The sequence below is a fragment of the Stegostoma tigrinum genome, chromosome 8, assembly GCF_030684315.1.
Source record: "Stegostoma tigrinum isolate sSteTig4 chromosome 8, sSteTig4.hap1, whole genome shotgun sequence".
Lineage (NCBI taxonomy): Eukaryota > Metazoa > Chordata > Chondrichthyes > Orectolobiformes > Stegostomatidae > Stegostoma > Stegostoma tigrinum.
This window is the reverse complement of record NC_081361.1, coordinates 84523906-84536739: the sequence shown is the minus strand read 5'-3', so window position 1 is coordinate 84536739 and position 12834 is coordinate 84523906. Positions and strand designations below refer to the sequence as shown.

The following is a 12834-nucleotide window of genomic DNA, read 5'->3' as shown; positions in this document are numbered from 1 at the left end:
TCACAGCAATTCCTGATCGAAGGGTCAAAACTGCCGAAAATTTGAAGCACAATATTTTTAAGTGGTTTAGTTACAGTGTTTTCATTGCAGCCTCAATTATCCATTTAAAAAGTGATTTTAAACAAACAGAATACTGGAGAAATTCAGCAAGTTCTGGCATCATCTATGGACTGATAAACACAGTTAACATTGAGTCCAGAACTTTCTCGCTCCACAGATACTGCAAGACCATAGTTTCTCCAGCATTGTGTTTCTTTTAGATTGTCAACATTTGTAGTATTTTGTTTTCATTTGAAAGCCATTTTTTTTTCAAAAATGAACAAGTGCATGTCCTTTTCAATTATCATTTTAACTTTGTATTTTCTCAACATTTATTACGCAAATTCCTTCAGCCCCTCATCAGTTATAGCTACAGTAATTCACAAATCCACTGGGTGGTGCTATTTTAGCTCTACTTTGCTTGCTAGCTAACTTCCTCAGCTGTAGTCCTTTTGACCACACACACATGCACAGGCACACACAACACTACGTTACAACATTAATAGAAACCATATCACCATTTGTCTAACCGAGTATGGAATATCATACATCTACTGGCACTTGGTGATTTTCATTTGAAAAATGTGACTTACATATAGAACTGTAGAGTAGAAATTTCCTGTACAACTTGTCAGATTACAAGAACAGCCATTTGCCAGTGTAGATGCTGCACATAAATTGTCTCTGTATACCAATGAGAACATTAAAAAATCATCTATGATTTAAGAATGGGCATCAAAATGTGAGTGGCTTGGTCTACCTGTGTCTCTCATAACAGTTCATCTGCAAACAAAGTCTTGAAGTGGCAAAAAATGAAGGGTGGTCAGATTGAAAGTCAGCAGTGTGGACGGGAGCAGGTGAGGGGAAGGAGCGTCTGTGTGAACAAGGTAAGTAGCGTGAGAGGACAGAATACAGAGCACAAAGTGAGGACTAAGAAGGAATGTAGTAGGCATATGCCATTCAATTAGATCATGTCTGATCATCTACCTCAGTAGTGATGCTTTCCTCACATGGTTCTCAAATCTAGCGATACATTAATGCCCAAAAAGTTAAATAGACGGAAGCTCAACTAGAATTTGCAGGAATATATATTAAGCTTTTAATTAAATCAACAATGCTGTACATACAAGGAATATTTTAAACATTTAACTCAAATCCAATGTAAAAGAATCTTCAACAGCTCAGTTAAATCATTTTATATATTACAACGTAACTAAAAAAACTGTTCAATATTACCTTTTACTTTAGAAATGACTGTTCCTGTTGCACTTAGAATGTCCACTGAATTTAAGGACTGATGCTTGTTAATTACAACCTTTAACACTCTTAACAGCTCTCCGAGACGTTCATGGGCCATTTGATGTAAACTTTTATTTTCTGAAAGAAAAAGATTTCACACTTCAACATTAGAGTTTGTTTTTTTTCAGAAAAAGACTTCTGCTCAATAAAGATTAATCAATAACACAATGTACTGAAAATAAATTTTTGGAAAACTCTAATTCCACAAAAATGCAACTCACTCTTAGGAGTATGAGAAAATCATATGGTGCCCCAAGTCTGCTCTGCCATTCAATACAATCACAGTTGATCATTCTCAATTCCACTTTTCCCATTCACATCACGTGACATGTTTCCACAAAAGCACAGGTGTCCCAGTCATGAATATAGATCTCCAAAATCTCTCAAAGACAATATTTCCAAAGATTCACAACTTGCAGAGTGTGAAATTTATTTTCCTTCTCAGCCCTAAACGATCAACCCCTTCCCTGAAACTGTGCTCTCGAGTTCTAGATTTCCCAGATGCTCTGCCATATGTCTATCCTGCGATGCCCCTCATATGATTCCATGCAATTACCTTCCATTTTTCTTAACTTCCAGAAAGTACAGCCCAACTAATGAGCCTCTTACCTTAAGGCACTATTTCATCTCACAATTTAATGAGCTTTTGCCATACCAACTTCAATACAGGTGTATCCTACTTCAGGTACAGGACCAAACAGCTCAGTAGTCTACGTGTGATCTCATAAAAGCCATGCGTATTGTTGCAAGACTTCTCTGTTGTATTCCCGTCCCCATGCAATAAAAGCCAACATGCCACTGGCCTTCCTAATTGTTTGCAACACCTTCAACCCAAACTTTGCATTCTTCATCTGACACTGTTTATCTGAGATTTTCTGAAAGATCAGAAGTTTTATGCCCTTCTTTAAAAAGACCTACCTTTCAATTCTTACCTCACATTTCTGCACGTTTTTCATTTACGACCTTGGAGCCAATTCAGTTAACCTGCTGTTATACCTCTCTGTAGCCCATGTCCTCCTCACTATGTGTCTTCCCATCTAGCGCTGTATTTTCAGAACACTTGGAAACTGCATACTACGCTCATACCAAGTTATGAAAAAATAAAAGTCATTTCTGAGCAGATTGTTAAAATATTAATACAGATTGTAACCAGGTCTTTGTACCCATCTGCCAGCTACTGCCTACCATAAATAAGTAGAAAAAAAGGTTAAAATTAAAGAATACTTATTCTCATTCTCAAGAAATAAACAAAATAAAACAATTCTACATACATATTCCAAGGCAGCAATAGGGGGTAGCCTCAGGTTCAGAAAAATGGAGCTACAATTTTATTTAGGCAAATAATATCTTTCACTTGGACCCACACCCCCAGGTGAAGTAAGTGCAGACCAAAAATGCCCGATCTCTACAAAGGACCTATGATGATACTTGGGTAACTTCAGCAAATAAGGAACTAAAGGTAAGAGAGACTGCAGCCATTTAAAATTACTTCCACTACAGCAGAAAATACCAATACAGGAGGTGTAGAAGGTTTTTTGACATTAAGAATTTTACGGACAGAGACTATTTTCTCGGCAAGGGATGCCCTTGTATTTTACAGTAACACAAACTTACCAATAGCTTACAATATTAAAACTTTTTATTTGGTTTTAAAAATATCATTTTTTGGATATTAGCATTATTATCAAGGCTGACTCTAGTAACCATTCCAAAGTAACCTTCCGTAAGCAATGATAAGTTCACTTTTTCAACTATTACAGTCCACCAAAAACTGTTAGTTGAGAGATCTAAGATCCAATGACTAACAGAACAATATTACAGAGATAATGGGAACTGCAGATGCTGGAGATTCCAAGATAATAAAATGTGAGGCTGGATGAACACAGCAGGCCAAGCAGCATCTCAGGAGCACAAAAGCTGACGTTTCGGGCCTAGACCCTTCATCAGAGAGGAACAATATTACACATTGTTTTTGTTCTTAAAGTTGCTGGAAAAGCTCAGCAGGTCTGGCAGCATCTGTGAAGGAAAAAAGAACAGATTTAACGTTTCGGTCCAGTGACCCTAATACTCCACGTTAGGATGGTGTGAAAGTTGCAAGGAACTTGGAAGGTTTCAGAGAGGTCATGTTTGAGACGATATGGTTTGAAATGGTAGGTCAAAGAAACCATAGCAAATTGCAACTTGCAGTAGTGCATCCTGTAGTTGATGATTACCATATGCACTGTGCGTCACTGGTGGAGGATGTGGTTGCTCAAAAAGGCGATGGATAAGCTGCTGTTCAAATGGACAGCTTTATTCTGGATGATATCAAGCTTAGCTGTTTCTGCAGCTACACTTATGTAAACAGATTGAATGCATTCCATCAAATTTAATTAATGCCTGATTGGTGCAGAAGCTCATTTACACCAGGCATTAATTATCAGTTACATTTGAATGTATTCTATGTTTTGCTGCACTTCACCTGATGCTGGGGCTACGGTCCAAAAGGTTATGATTTCAAATAAACTGTTGGACCTGGTGTCGTGTAACTTCTGATTCTGTTCCATTAAGCAGTGGAATTGCGACAATAGTACATCTCTCCAGGTCAAAATTAAGTGAAACAACTAGATGCAGTTTCAGCCAGAATATTACCCTCAAAAATGCCTTAAGTTCTGTGGTTGAGATCATTGGCTTCTAATAACAACCATCCTCCTTTGGTGTTAAATATAACAAACTGCTCAAGAGCTTCTCCTGACCGAACTGACTGGTTTTACAAGCCCTCCTTGTGCCAGACTATTGTCTGCTTCCCTTTCACATCAAGGCAGCATTCTCACTTCACTTCTGGCATGAAGTCCTTTTGTGAATGAATTCTGAAACAGTGTGGACCTGACAGAACACAAATGAGCAAAAGGCAGACTCAGTTAGAAAATGCTAACAGATAGCACTGCCAATGCCAACTTCTTTCATTTTGCCAACCACAGAAAGTAGACTGATAGAACTGATAAGTTGTATTTCATTTGTAGGATTTGTGGATTGTGGATTGGACATACCTGGGCAATTTCCAATTTATCAGGCAGCTGTAAATTTAACAGCTTCACTGGGAAAGCAGATATTTCTGGAATATAGGATTTCAGCATTACAACCAGGATATTAACAACATTTATAACTTTTACTGTATCTAGTTCACTCCATATCATATCAGGAAACTGAGTACATCATTTTAAAGACCTTGAATTCATTCAGGGATGTGCCCTTCTCTGGTTGGACGAGCATTTATTGTTCATCCCTTGTTCCCCTTCAGAAGGTGGCAATGAGCTTCCTTATTGAATGACTGCAATCCATTTGGTGCGAGTAGACTCACAATGCCATTAGGGAGGAGGTAAGGAGAACTGGCTACTATGAAGGCAGTATATATTTCCAAGTCAGGATGGTGAGTGGATTGACAGGAACTTGCAGATGATGGTGTTCCTATGTATCAGCAACCCTTGTCCTTCCAGATTGTAGGTGTTGCAATGCATCTTGTATACGGTATACACAGCTCTGACGAGTGGGAAACAGTGAATATTTATGGCTGTTGGTACCAATCAAGTAGACTGATGTGTCCTGAAGAGTATCAAGCTTCTTGAGTATTAATGAAACTGCAAATGTTCAGGCAAGTGGGGGTTACTTCATCACTGTCCTAGGTTGTGCTCTTTGTTTGGTAAATAGACTTTGGGCAGTCAGGAGAGTTACTTGTTGCAGGATTCCTAAATTCTGCCCTGTTTTTGTAGCTAGTATTCACATGGCTCATCCAGTTCAGCTTCTGGTCAATGGTAATCCCTAGGATGTTGATAGTAGGGTATTCGACAAAGGTAGCACCTGTGAATTTCAAGGGATGATGGTCAGATTGCCTCATTTTGATGACGACTGCCTGGCATTTGTGTGGCACAAATATACAAGGTTTCTGAAATTTCATAACCAGATGGGTGATCTACAATATTCTGGATTGAGATGGTTGCTAGCATCAGTCTCGTCTCTCACATACTGGGCTCCACTACCGTTAAGAATGTCACATCCATGGTATAACATCCACCATTGCCACGTTTAATTGTCCACTATTATTCATGGCTGGAGTAACTGGAACGAGTTCAGATACAGTGGAATACAATATTATTGCAAGATTTGCTTAGAATCTTCCTATTTCACAGTGGTGTTACACAAGGCATACTTTGTGCCTAGACAGGGCTTTGTCTCAAAAGACCTGTCCTGTGGTCACTTCAACCAGTTGCCATACACAGATGTACCTTCAGAAAAAAAAAAATTTAGTTTTTCTGGCCCTTTGCTCTTGAACTCTGGTTATGCCTGGTGTTGCATTAGTGTTCTTCAGACTTGAACAGTTCAATCAGTGGGTGCCCACTTCCTGGAATGGTTCACTGCTAAGGTACATTCCATGTCCTTGACATATTCAAAGATTCCAAGTGATCCTCAGCTAGGAGGAGTGTTGATTCATTACTTGACAGGGCCAAAAGGTGGTAAGTCAGCAGGAACTTTTCTAGCCCATGTTTGACATTATGTCCTGAGACTTTTGCAGGTCTGGCATCAGCATGGATTTCCAGAACCACATCCTTCCAAAAGTATAATATTCTGGTGCCACCTCTGTTGGGCTCATTGTGTTACTGAGACAGAGCACATCCTAGGATGAAGGAGGTTTCAGTGTTGACACGAAGTATAATTCAGAAAAATATCAGTACATTAGGCTAAAAATTGACTAGTCTGTGGGTAGCTCATAGATTTTGGCTGAAGACCTGAGACGTGGGAGAGGTGGTGGTGGTGGTGGGGAGGATTTTGTATACAATGTAATTCAATACAGCACAGGTTCAAGCCATTTGGCCCACCACTCCTGCACCAATTGTAATCCTTGTTTAGACCAACTAGTATTGTCCACATGGTGGTTTCTATCCCCCTGTTCACCTCCCATTCATGTGTCTATCAAGGTATGCCTTAAAACATTGCTAACATACTCAAATCCACCACCTCCACTGGCAGTGCATTCAAGCCACCCACCATCCTGCATGTGAAAAATCTCCCCCACCCCCCGCCCTAACCTTGAACCTGAGCCGTCTTGTCTTCCCTAGGAAAAAGCCTCTGACTATCCAACCTATCTATGCCTCTCATTATTTTGAGGAACTCTATCAGGTTGCCATCTCAGCCTCTTTTCACTGGAAAGACAATCTGGAGTTTATCCAATGTTTCCTCATAACTAGAGCTCTCCAGACCAGCCAATACCCTGGTAAACCTTCTCTGCATGCTCTCCAAATCATCCATGTCCTTCAAGTAGTGTGGCAAACAGAACTGCACACAATATTCCATATGTGGCCTAACTATCTAAAGTTTTATATAGCTCTACAGCCGGTGTGCCATGTGCTGAATTTATTCATGGGTTAATCCAGCTTTACTTCTATGCTAATTTTTGCAGCAGCTTTAGTACAAACAAGTTGCTTTCTAGACTATTTAAAGATGGCAACTAAATTCAAACACATTTTTAAATCAGCCTGAATTACAAAGGCCAGATCAAGTAAGGATGGCAAATTCATTTTCTTTGAAATGGACATTAGTGAATCAGACTTTTTTCTTTTTTTTGTTTGTGGGCTGTTTGTTGCTGGCTTCCCAGTATTTATTGCTTGTCCCTAGTCACCCTTGAAGTAGTGCTGGTGAGCTGCCTTCTTGAATTGCTGCAATCCATTGGTGTGGGTTGACCCACAATGTCATTAGGGAAGGAATTCTGGGATGTTGACCCAGCAACAGAGCAGGAACAACAATATATTTCCAAGTCAGGATAGTGAGTGGCTTGGAGGGAGACTTGAAGATGGTGGTGTTCTCATATCTACTGTCCTTATCCTTCAGGATGGAAATGGTCATGGATTTGGAAGATGCTGTCTGAGGATCTTTGGTGAGTTTGAGATGGATTTTAAATGACAGCCTGGTAGTTCTATGTGCACCACCACTGAAATCCGCTTTTAATTCTGAACTAAATTAATTCCCTGAATTGTATATGCTTCATCCATGGTGGGATTGGACTTCACCTTTCTGGTTCACTGGTACAGGTTAGGGGTTGCTACTCCAATTTACAAAACAAAAAAAAAAATCAGAGGATTATGGCATTGTTAGCTAGGCCAGCTCTTATTAATCATCTGTAACTGCTTTTGAGAGGTAAGCCACCTTCATAAACTGCTGCAATACATGGGAATTAGGAAGACAGTTCCAAAATAATCCCTATTCCACTGTACCTTTCTGTGCACAACACATTTTAAGTAAGTGAAAAGTAATTCAGTAAATAAATCGGTTGTGTAGAAGCACTGGCGGACTTGGATTCAATTTAAGCTTGCTACAGTAAACAAAGTTCACTAATGAACAGGTATGTGGTTTTCAGTTGCAGGCAATTTTAGCAAAACACTAAACTTGCTGCACATATCAGACACCATTTGAGGCAAAGCCACTACATTAACCTTCCTTTAAAACCTCAAAGCAGCATTATCTTTCTGCCGTCAACACATGCTGGGGTTTCCAATATTGCTTTAAAAGAGCAGCTAAATATGGTAATGGTTATTGAAGCAAAAAGTACTCTAACAGGAAGCCTTTAGTAATGAAGGATAGTAGCAAATGATTCATGAGAAACAACATTAGCCTTGAACCTCTGGGAAAGAGATTTTAATGCTTGTTGGCCTGCGCGCAGTGTAGATTAAGATGATACTGGGGATGAGGATTCTGAGTTACAAAGAAAAGATGACAGCAACTGGGGCGGCCATTATTCCTGCAAACTGATTGAAAGGAAGAGAGAATTTTGTAAATCTCTTCAAAATGATAAAAGTGATTGATAATGGTAAACAAAAAAAAATCAAAAAACTTTCATTGGTAGGTAAATTGAAGATATGGAGCGATGATATCAAGAAAATCAGTATGGAGAATTTTTTTGGACAATTATCAGAAAGTGAAATTGTTTCATCATAAGTGATCTCTCCTAATATAACAGCTTTCAGGAAGGTACTAAAAATTACTCTAATGTATAAGAGGGCAAGAGCAAAAACAAAATAAGAACCACACAAAAGCAACTTAATGTAACAAAAATTAACAGAGCAACTTTCCTCCATGTGAAAACATTCAATGTTTCTAAAAGCGTTATTTCTGTATCAGAACAGTCTGGTTGAAAAAAGGGAAATGATCTTAAGTTTATTATAAGTGCTTAGTTTAAAAAATAATTACTGGTTGTACAGAACACCAAAACAAAACAAACAACTGCAGATGCTGGAAATCAAACAAAACAATTTGCTTTAAAAATACTCAGCAGCTCTGGCAGCATCTGCTGAGAGAAAAAGAGTAAATATTTCAGGTCTAGTAACCCAAGGATCAATAGACAGTGCAGGAGGGCATGCCAGGAGCAGCACCAGCACTAAAAATGAGGTGTCAACCTGGTGAAGCTACCAAACAGGACTACCTGCATGCCAAACAGCATAAGTAAGTGATAACCAGAACTAAGTGATCCCACAACCAACAGATCAGATCTAAGCCCTGTAGTCCTGCCACATCAAGTCGTTAATGCTGGTGTTGAACAAACTCAGTGGAGGAGGCGGCTCCACAGTAGGTGGACTGCAGAGGTTCCAAAAAAGGTACCTCACCAACTCCTTCTCACGGGCAAATTGGGATGGGCAATAAATGCTGATTAGTCAGCGACACCCACATCTCACCAGTAAATTTTAAAAACCCTATACTAACTTTTATCCCCTACATTATAACTATGACTGTTTTCAAAATTACCTCATTTCAGATGTTGCGCTTGTGAATACACTACAAAGATTGCATTTTCTTTTCTTTCTGTCCACACGTTTATTCCATATCAATAGATGTTTTGCTCTTACAAATGCTAAACATGTATAAACCAGGTGTTCATTTCTACATTCTTCATATACTGCGCTCTTACCAAATTATATTGACAAAATATGGTAATGTATTTTGTAGGAGCAGCTATACTAGGTACACATCAGGCCATGTGGAGTGAGATGGTAACATCGTAAGTCTCCATCAGCGGCCAGTAAGAACAACGGATAAATAGTTACCTATTATTTTCCAATTAAGAAATTAAGATGGTTTTAAAAAAATGAACACGTGACAGAACTCACACCAAAAGCGGATAGTATTTTAAATTATGCTCTCTGTACTTGATAATTCAGAAATGTGCAGAGCTTCACCTAAAATGTCAAGTGCTTGTAAGGCTACACACCAGAAGAGTTAATTATGAAACAAGATTGAACACACAAACACACTGGCATTACTCAAGGATGTGCTGTTTTGCAATGATGGTATACATTATGTTCAAGACAAAATCTGCTTTCAGTGAAAAGATACCACGTAATGCACCAATGTATTATACACAAAGTGTATTGAGCTGTTGTGTGTACAAAATACTAATTATATAAAAAGATGGTCTTAAAAATTGTGTTTGACAACCAAAGAAGAAAGTGTGTACTGAGTGGGACGGTCATGAGGAAGAGAAATAGTGCTTTGGCTATGTTGGGGAAGTGACACCAGGAAGTCAGCAGTTCACTATTTATCAGTTTATTTCGGTATCTTGTACAGTTCACGTAATGCATGGTCAAGTTACATTCATAAAAACAAAAGTACAAAAGGTGATTAGTTACAAAATTGGGTATCCAGTAATGAGTTTTGTTCACCTACAATCCTAAAACTTGTGACCCATTGATCAACGACTACGTCTAAGTCATTTGCAAAATTTCTATTGGATCAAGTCAATCACCAAGTGCCATTAAGCAAAGGCAGCAAAATGCAGGGGCCAATAGATGCAAGTTTATATTGCACCACTCAGGCTCAGGGCTTCTTAAAGCATTTTGCAGACAATTATACACATTGTAGTTATTGTTTAATGTTAGGTATGGGGCAAGAGGAGTAACTGTATAAGAAGGGTTTAGAGAAATAAGAGCCAAACGCTAGTACATGGGACAACATTAAGTTGGGATATCTGGGTGACATGGATGAGTTGTAGCAAAGGGTTTGTTTCCATGCTGAACAGCTCTGTAACTCTATATAGTTATATAGAGTTATTGTTTAATGTTAGGTATGGGGTGAGTGGAGTAGCACAAGTGACAGAGCAGATCAGAACATGAGCAATTATTTAGCAATTCACACCATGGGTGGGTTAGAAATTTTTCCTTCTTATAATAGCAAAGCCATTCATTAACTTCAAACGAAAAATATGTAGGCCCTTTGTATGGTTAGCTTTTTGATTTATTACAGCATTTGGAAACTCAACATTACAACAGTTCTGATTGTACTTGCAATCCAATGTACAACTATTCTAAACGATGGTCAATTACCATACAAATAAATCAGGGCCAGGTTCATTGAATGCCATCTTAGAGTTTTTATTGCATATGCATGTAGCCACAATGAGAACAAAATTCTAAACCAAAACAAAAAGTTAGAAAGTCATAGAGCTGTTCAGCATGGAAACAAACCCTTTGCTACAACTCATCCATGTCACCCAGATATCCCAACTTAACATTGTCCCATGTACTAGCGTTTGGCTCTTATTTCTCTAAACCCTTCTTATTCATATACCTATACAGGCGCCTTTTAAATACTGTAACTGTACCAGCCTCTATCACTTCCTCTAGCAGCTCATTCCATAAACATAACACTTTCTGCATGAAGAAGTTGCCCCTTAGATTTAAAAGGGACCTATCTCCTCTCACCTTAAGCTTATGCACTGTAGTTTTGGACTCTGCAACCTGGGGAAAAGATCTTGGTTATTCATTCTTTCTGCCCCTCGTGATTTTATAAACGTCTATAAAGGTTACCCCTCAGCCTCCGAAGCTCGAGGGAAAGTAGCTCCAGCCAATTCAGTCGCTCCCAATAGTTCAAACCCTCCAAACCTGGAAAATCCTTGTAAACCTCCTCCCACCCAACTTCCTGCAAAAATTCCATCCCCTATTCCCAATTCCTTGACCTCCACTGCATCCACTCCCAGGAGGAGGCATTCCATTCCCATACATCCCAGATGTCCTCGTTCTTCAAGGACTGCAACGTACCCTCCCCACCCCCACTCCCCACAGTGGTTGAGAACGCCCTCAGCCACGTCTCCCGCATTTCCTGCTGCTCATCCCTCACGCCTCGCCCCCGCAACAAGCGCCAGAAGATCCCCCCAGTCCTCTCATACCGCCCCACCAACCTCCAGATACAACGCATCATCCTCTGACACTTCCGCCATCTACAATACGACCCCACCACTAAAGACATTTTTCCTTCCCCACCCTTGTCTGCCTTCCGGAGAGACTACTCTCTCCATGACTCCCTTGTCCGCTCCACAGTCCCCTCCAACCCCACCACACCCAGCACTTTCCCCTGCAATCGCAGGGAAGTGCTACACTTGCCCCCCACACCTTCTCCCTCACCCACATCCCAGGCCCCAAGATGACTTTCCACATCAAGCAGAGTTCACCTGCACATCTGCCAATGTGGTAGACTGTATTCGCTGTACCCGTTGTGGCCTCCTCTACCTCAGGGAAACCAAGCAGAGGCTTGGGGACCGCTTTGCAGAACACCTACACTCGGTTCACAATAAACAACAGCACCTCCCAGTCACAAACCATTTTAACTCCCCCTCTCATTCCTTAGATGAGATGTCCATCCCAGGCCTCCTGCAGTGCCACAACGATGCCACCCGAAGGTTGCAGGAACAGCAACTCATATTCCACTTTGATACCATTGGGCTGCATGGTTCCCATGTGGACTTCACAACCTTCAAAATCTCCCCTCCCCCCACTGCATCCCAAAACCAGCCCAGCTCGTGCCCACCTCCCTAACCTGTTCTTCCTCTCACCTATCCCCTCCTCCCACCTCAAGTCACACCTCCATTTCCTACTTACTAACCTCATCCCACCCCCTTGACCTGTCCATCCTCCTCAGACTGACCTATCCCCTCCCTACCTATAGTCTCCTCTGCTCTCCACCTGTCTTCTCCTCTGTCCATCTGTGGTTTACCTCCCCTTCTCTCCCTATTTATTTCAGAACCCTCTCTCCATCCCACTTTTCTGGAGGGGGGTCTGGGCCTGAAACATCAGCTTTTGTGCTCCTCTAAGATGCTGCTTGGCCTGCTGTGTTCATCCAGTTCCACACTTTGTTATATCTCAGATTCTTCAGCATCTGCAGTTCCCATTATCTCTCAACATCTTATAAGTCTTTTCTAAACCCTTTTAAGTTTCACAAACCCTTCCTATAGCAGGGAGACCAGAATTGAATGCAATATTCCAAAAAACGGCCTAGCAAACATCCTGTACAGACACATCATGACCTCCCAACTTCAATACTCAATGCAATGACCAATAAAAGCAAGCATTCCAACATCTTTTTCACCATCCAAATCAACCTGCGACTGCACTTTCAAGGAACTAGGAACCTGCACTGCAAGGTCTCTTTGTTCAGCAACACTCCCCAGGAACCTTCAGTGTATAAGTCCTGCCCCAATTT

The 12834-nt window shown here is 40.4% G+C and overlaps 1 protein-coding gene across 2 annotated transcripts in view; it reads right to left on the bottom strand.

Annotated features, from left to right (window-relative positions):
* LOC125456155 (rho GTPase-activating protein 29-like) overlaps positions 1-12834 on the bottom strand; it is a 113554-nt gene that overhangs the window by 70497 nt on the left and 30223 nt on the right. For both annotated transcript variants that reach the window (XM_048538943.2, XM_059648064.1), the window contains exon 3: positions 1276-1416. In XM_048538943.2, coding sequence (XP_048394900.2) covers positions 1276-1416 — 141 coding nt within the window. The remainder of the gene's footprint in view (positions 1-1275; positions 1417-12834) is intronic.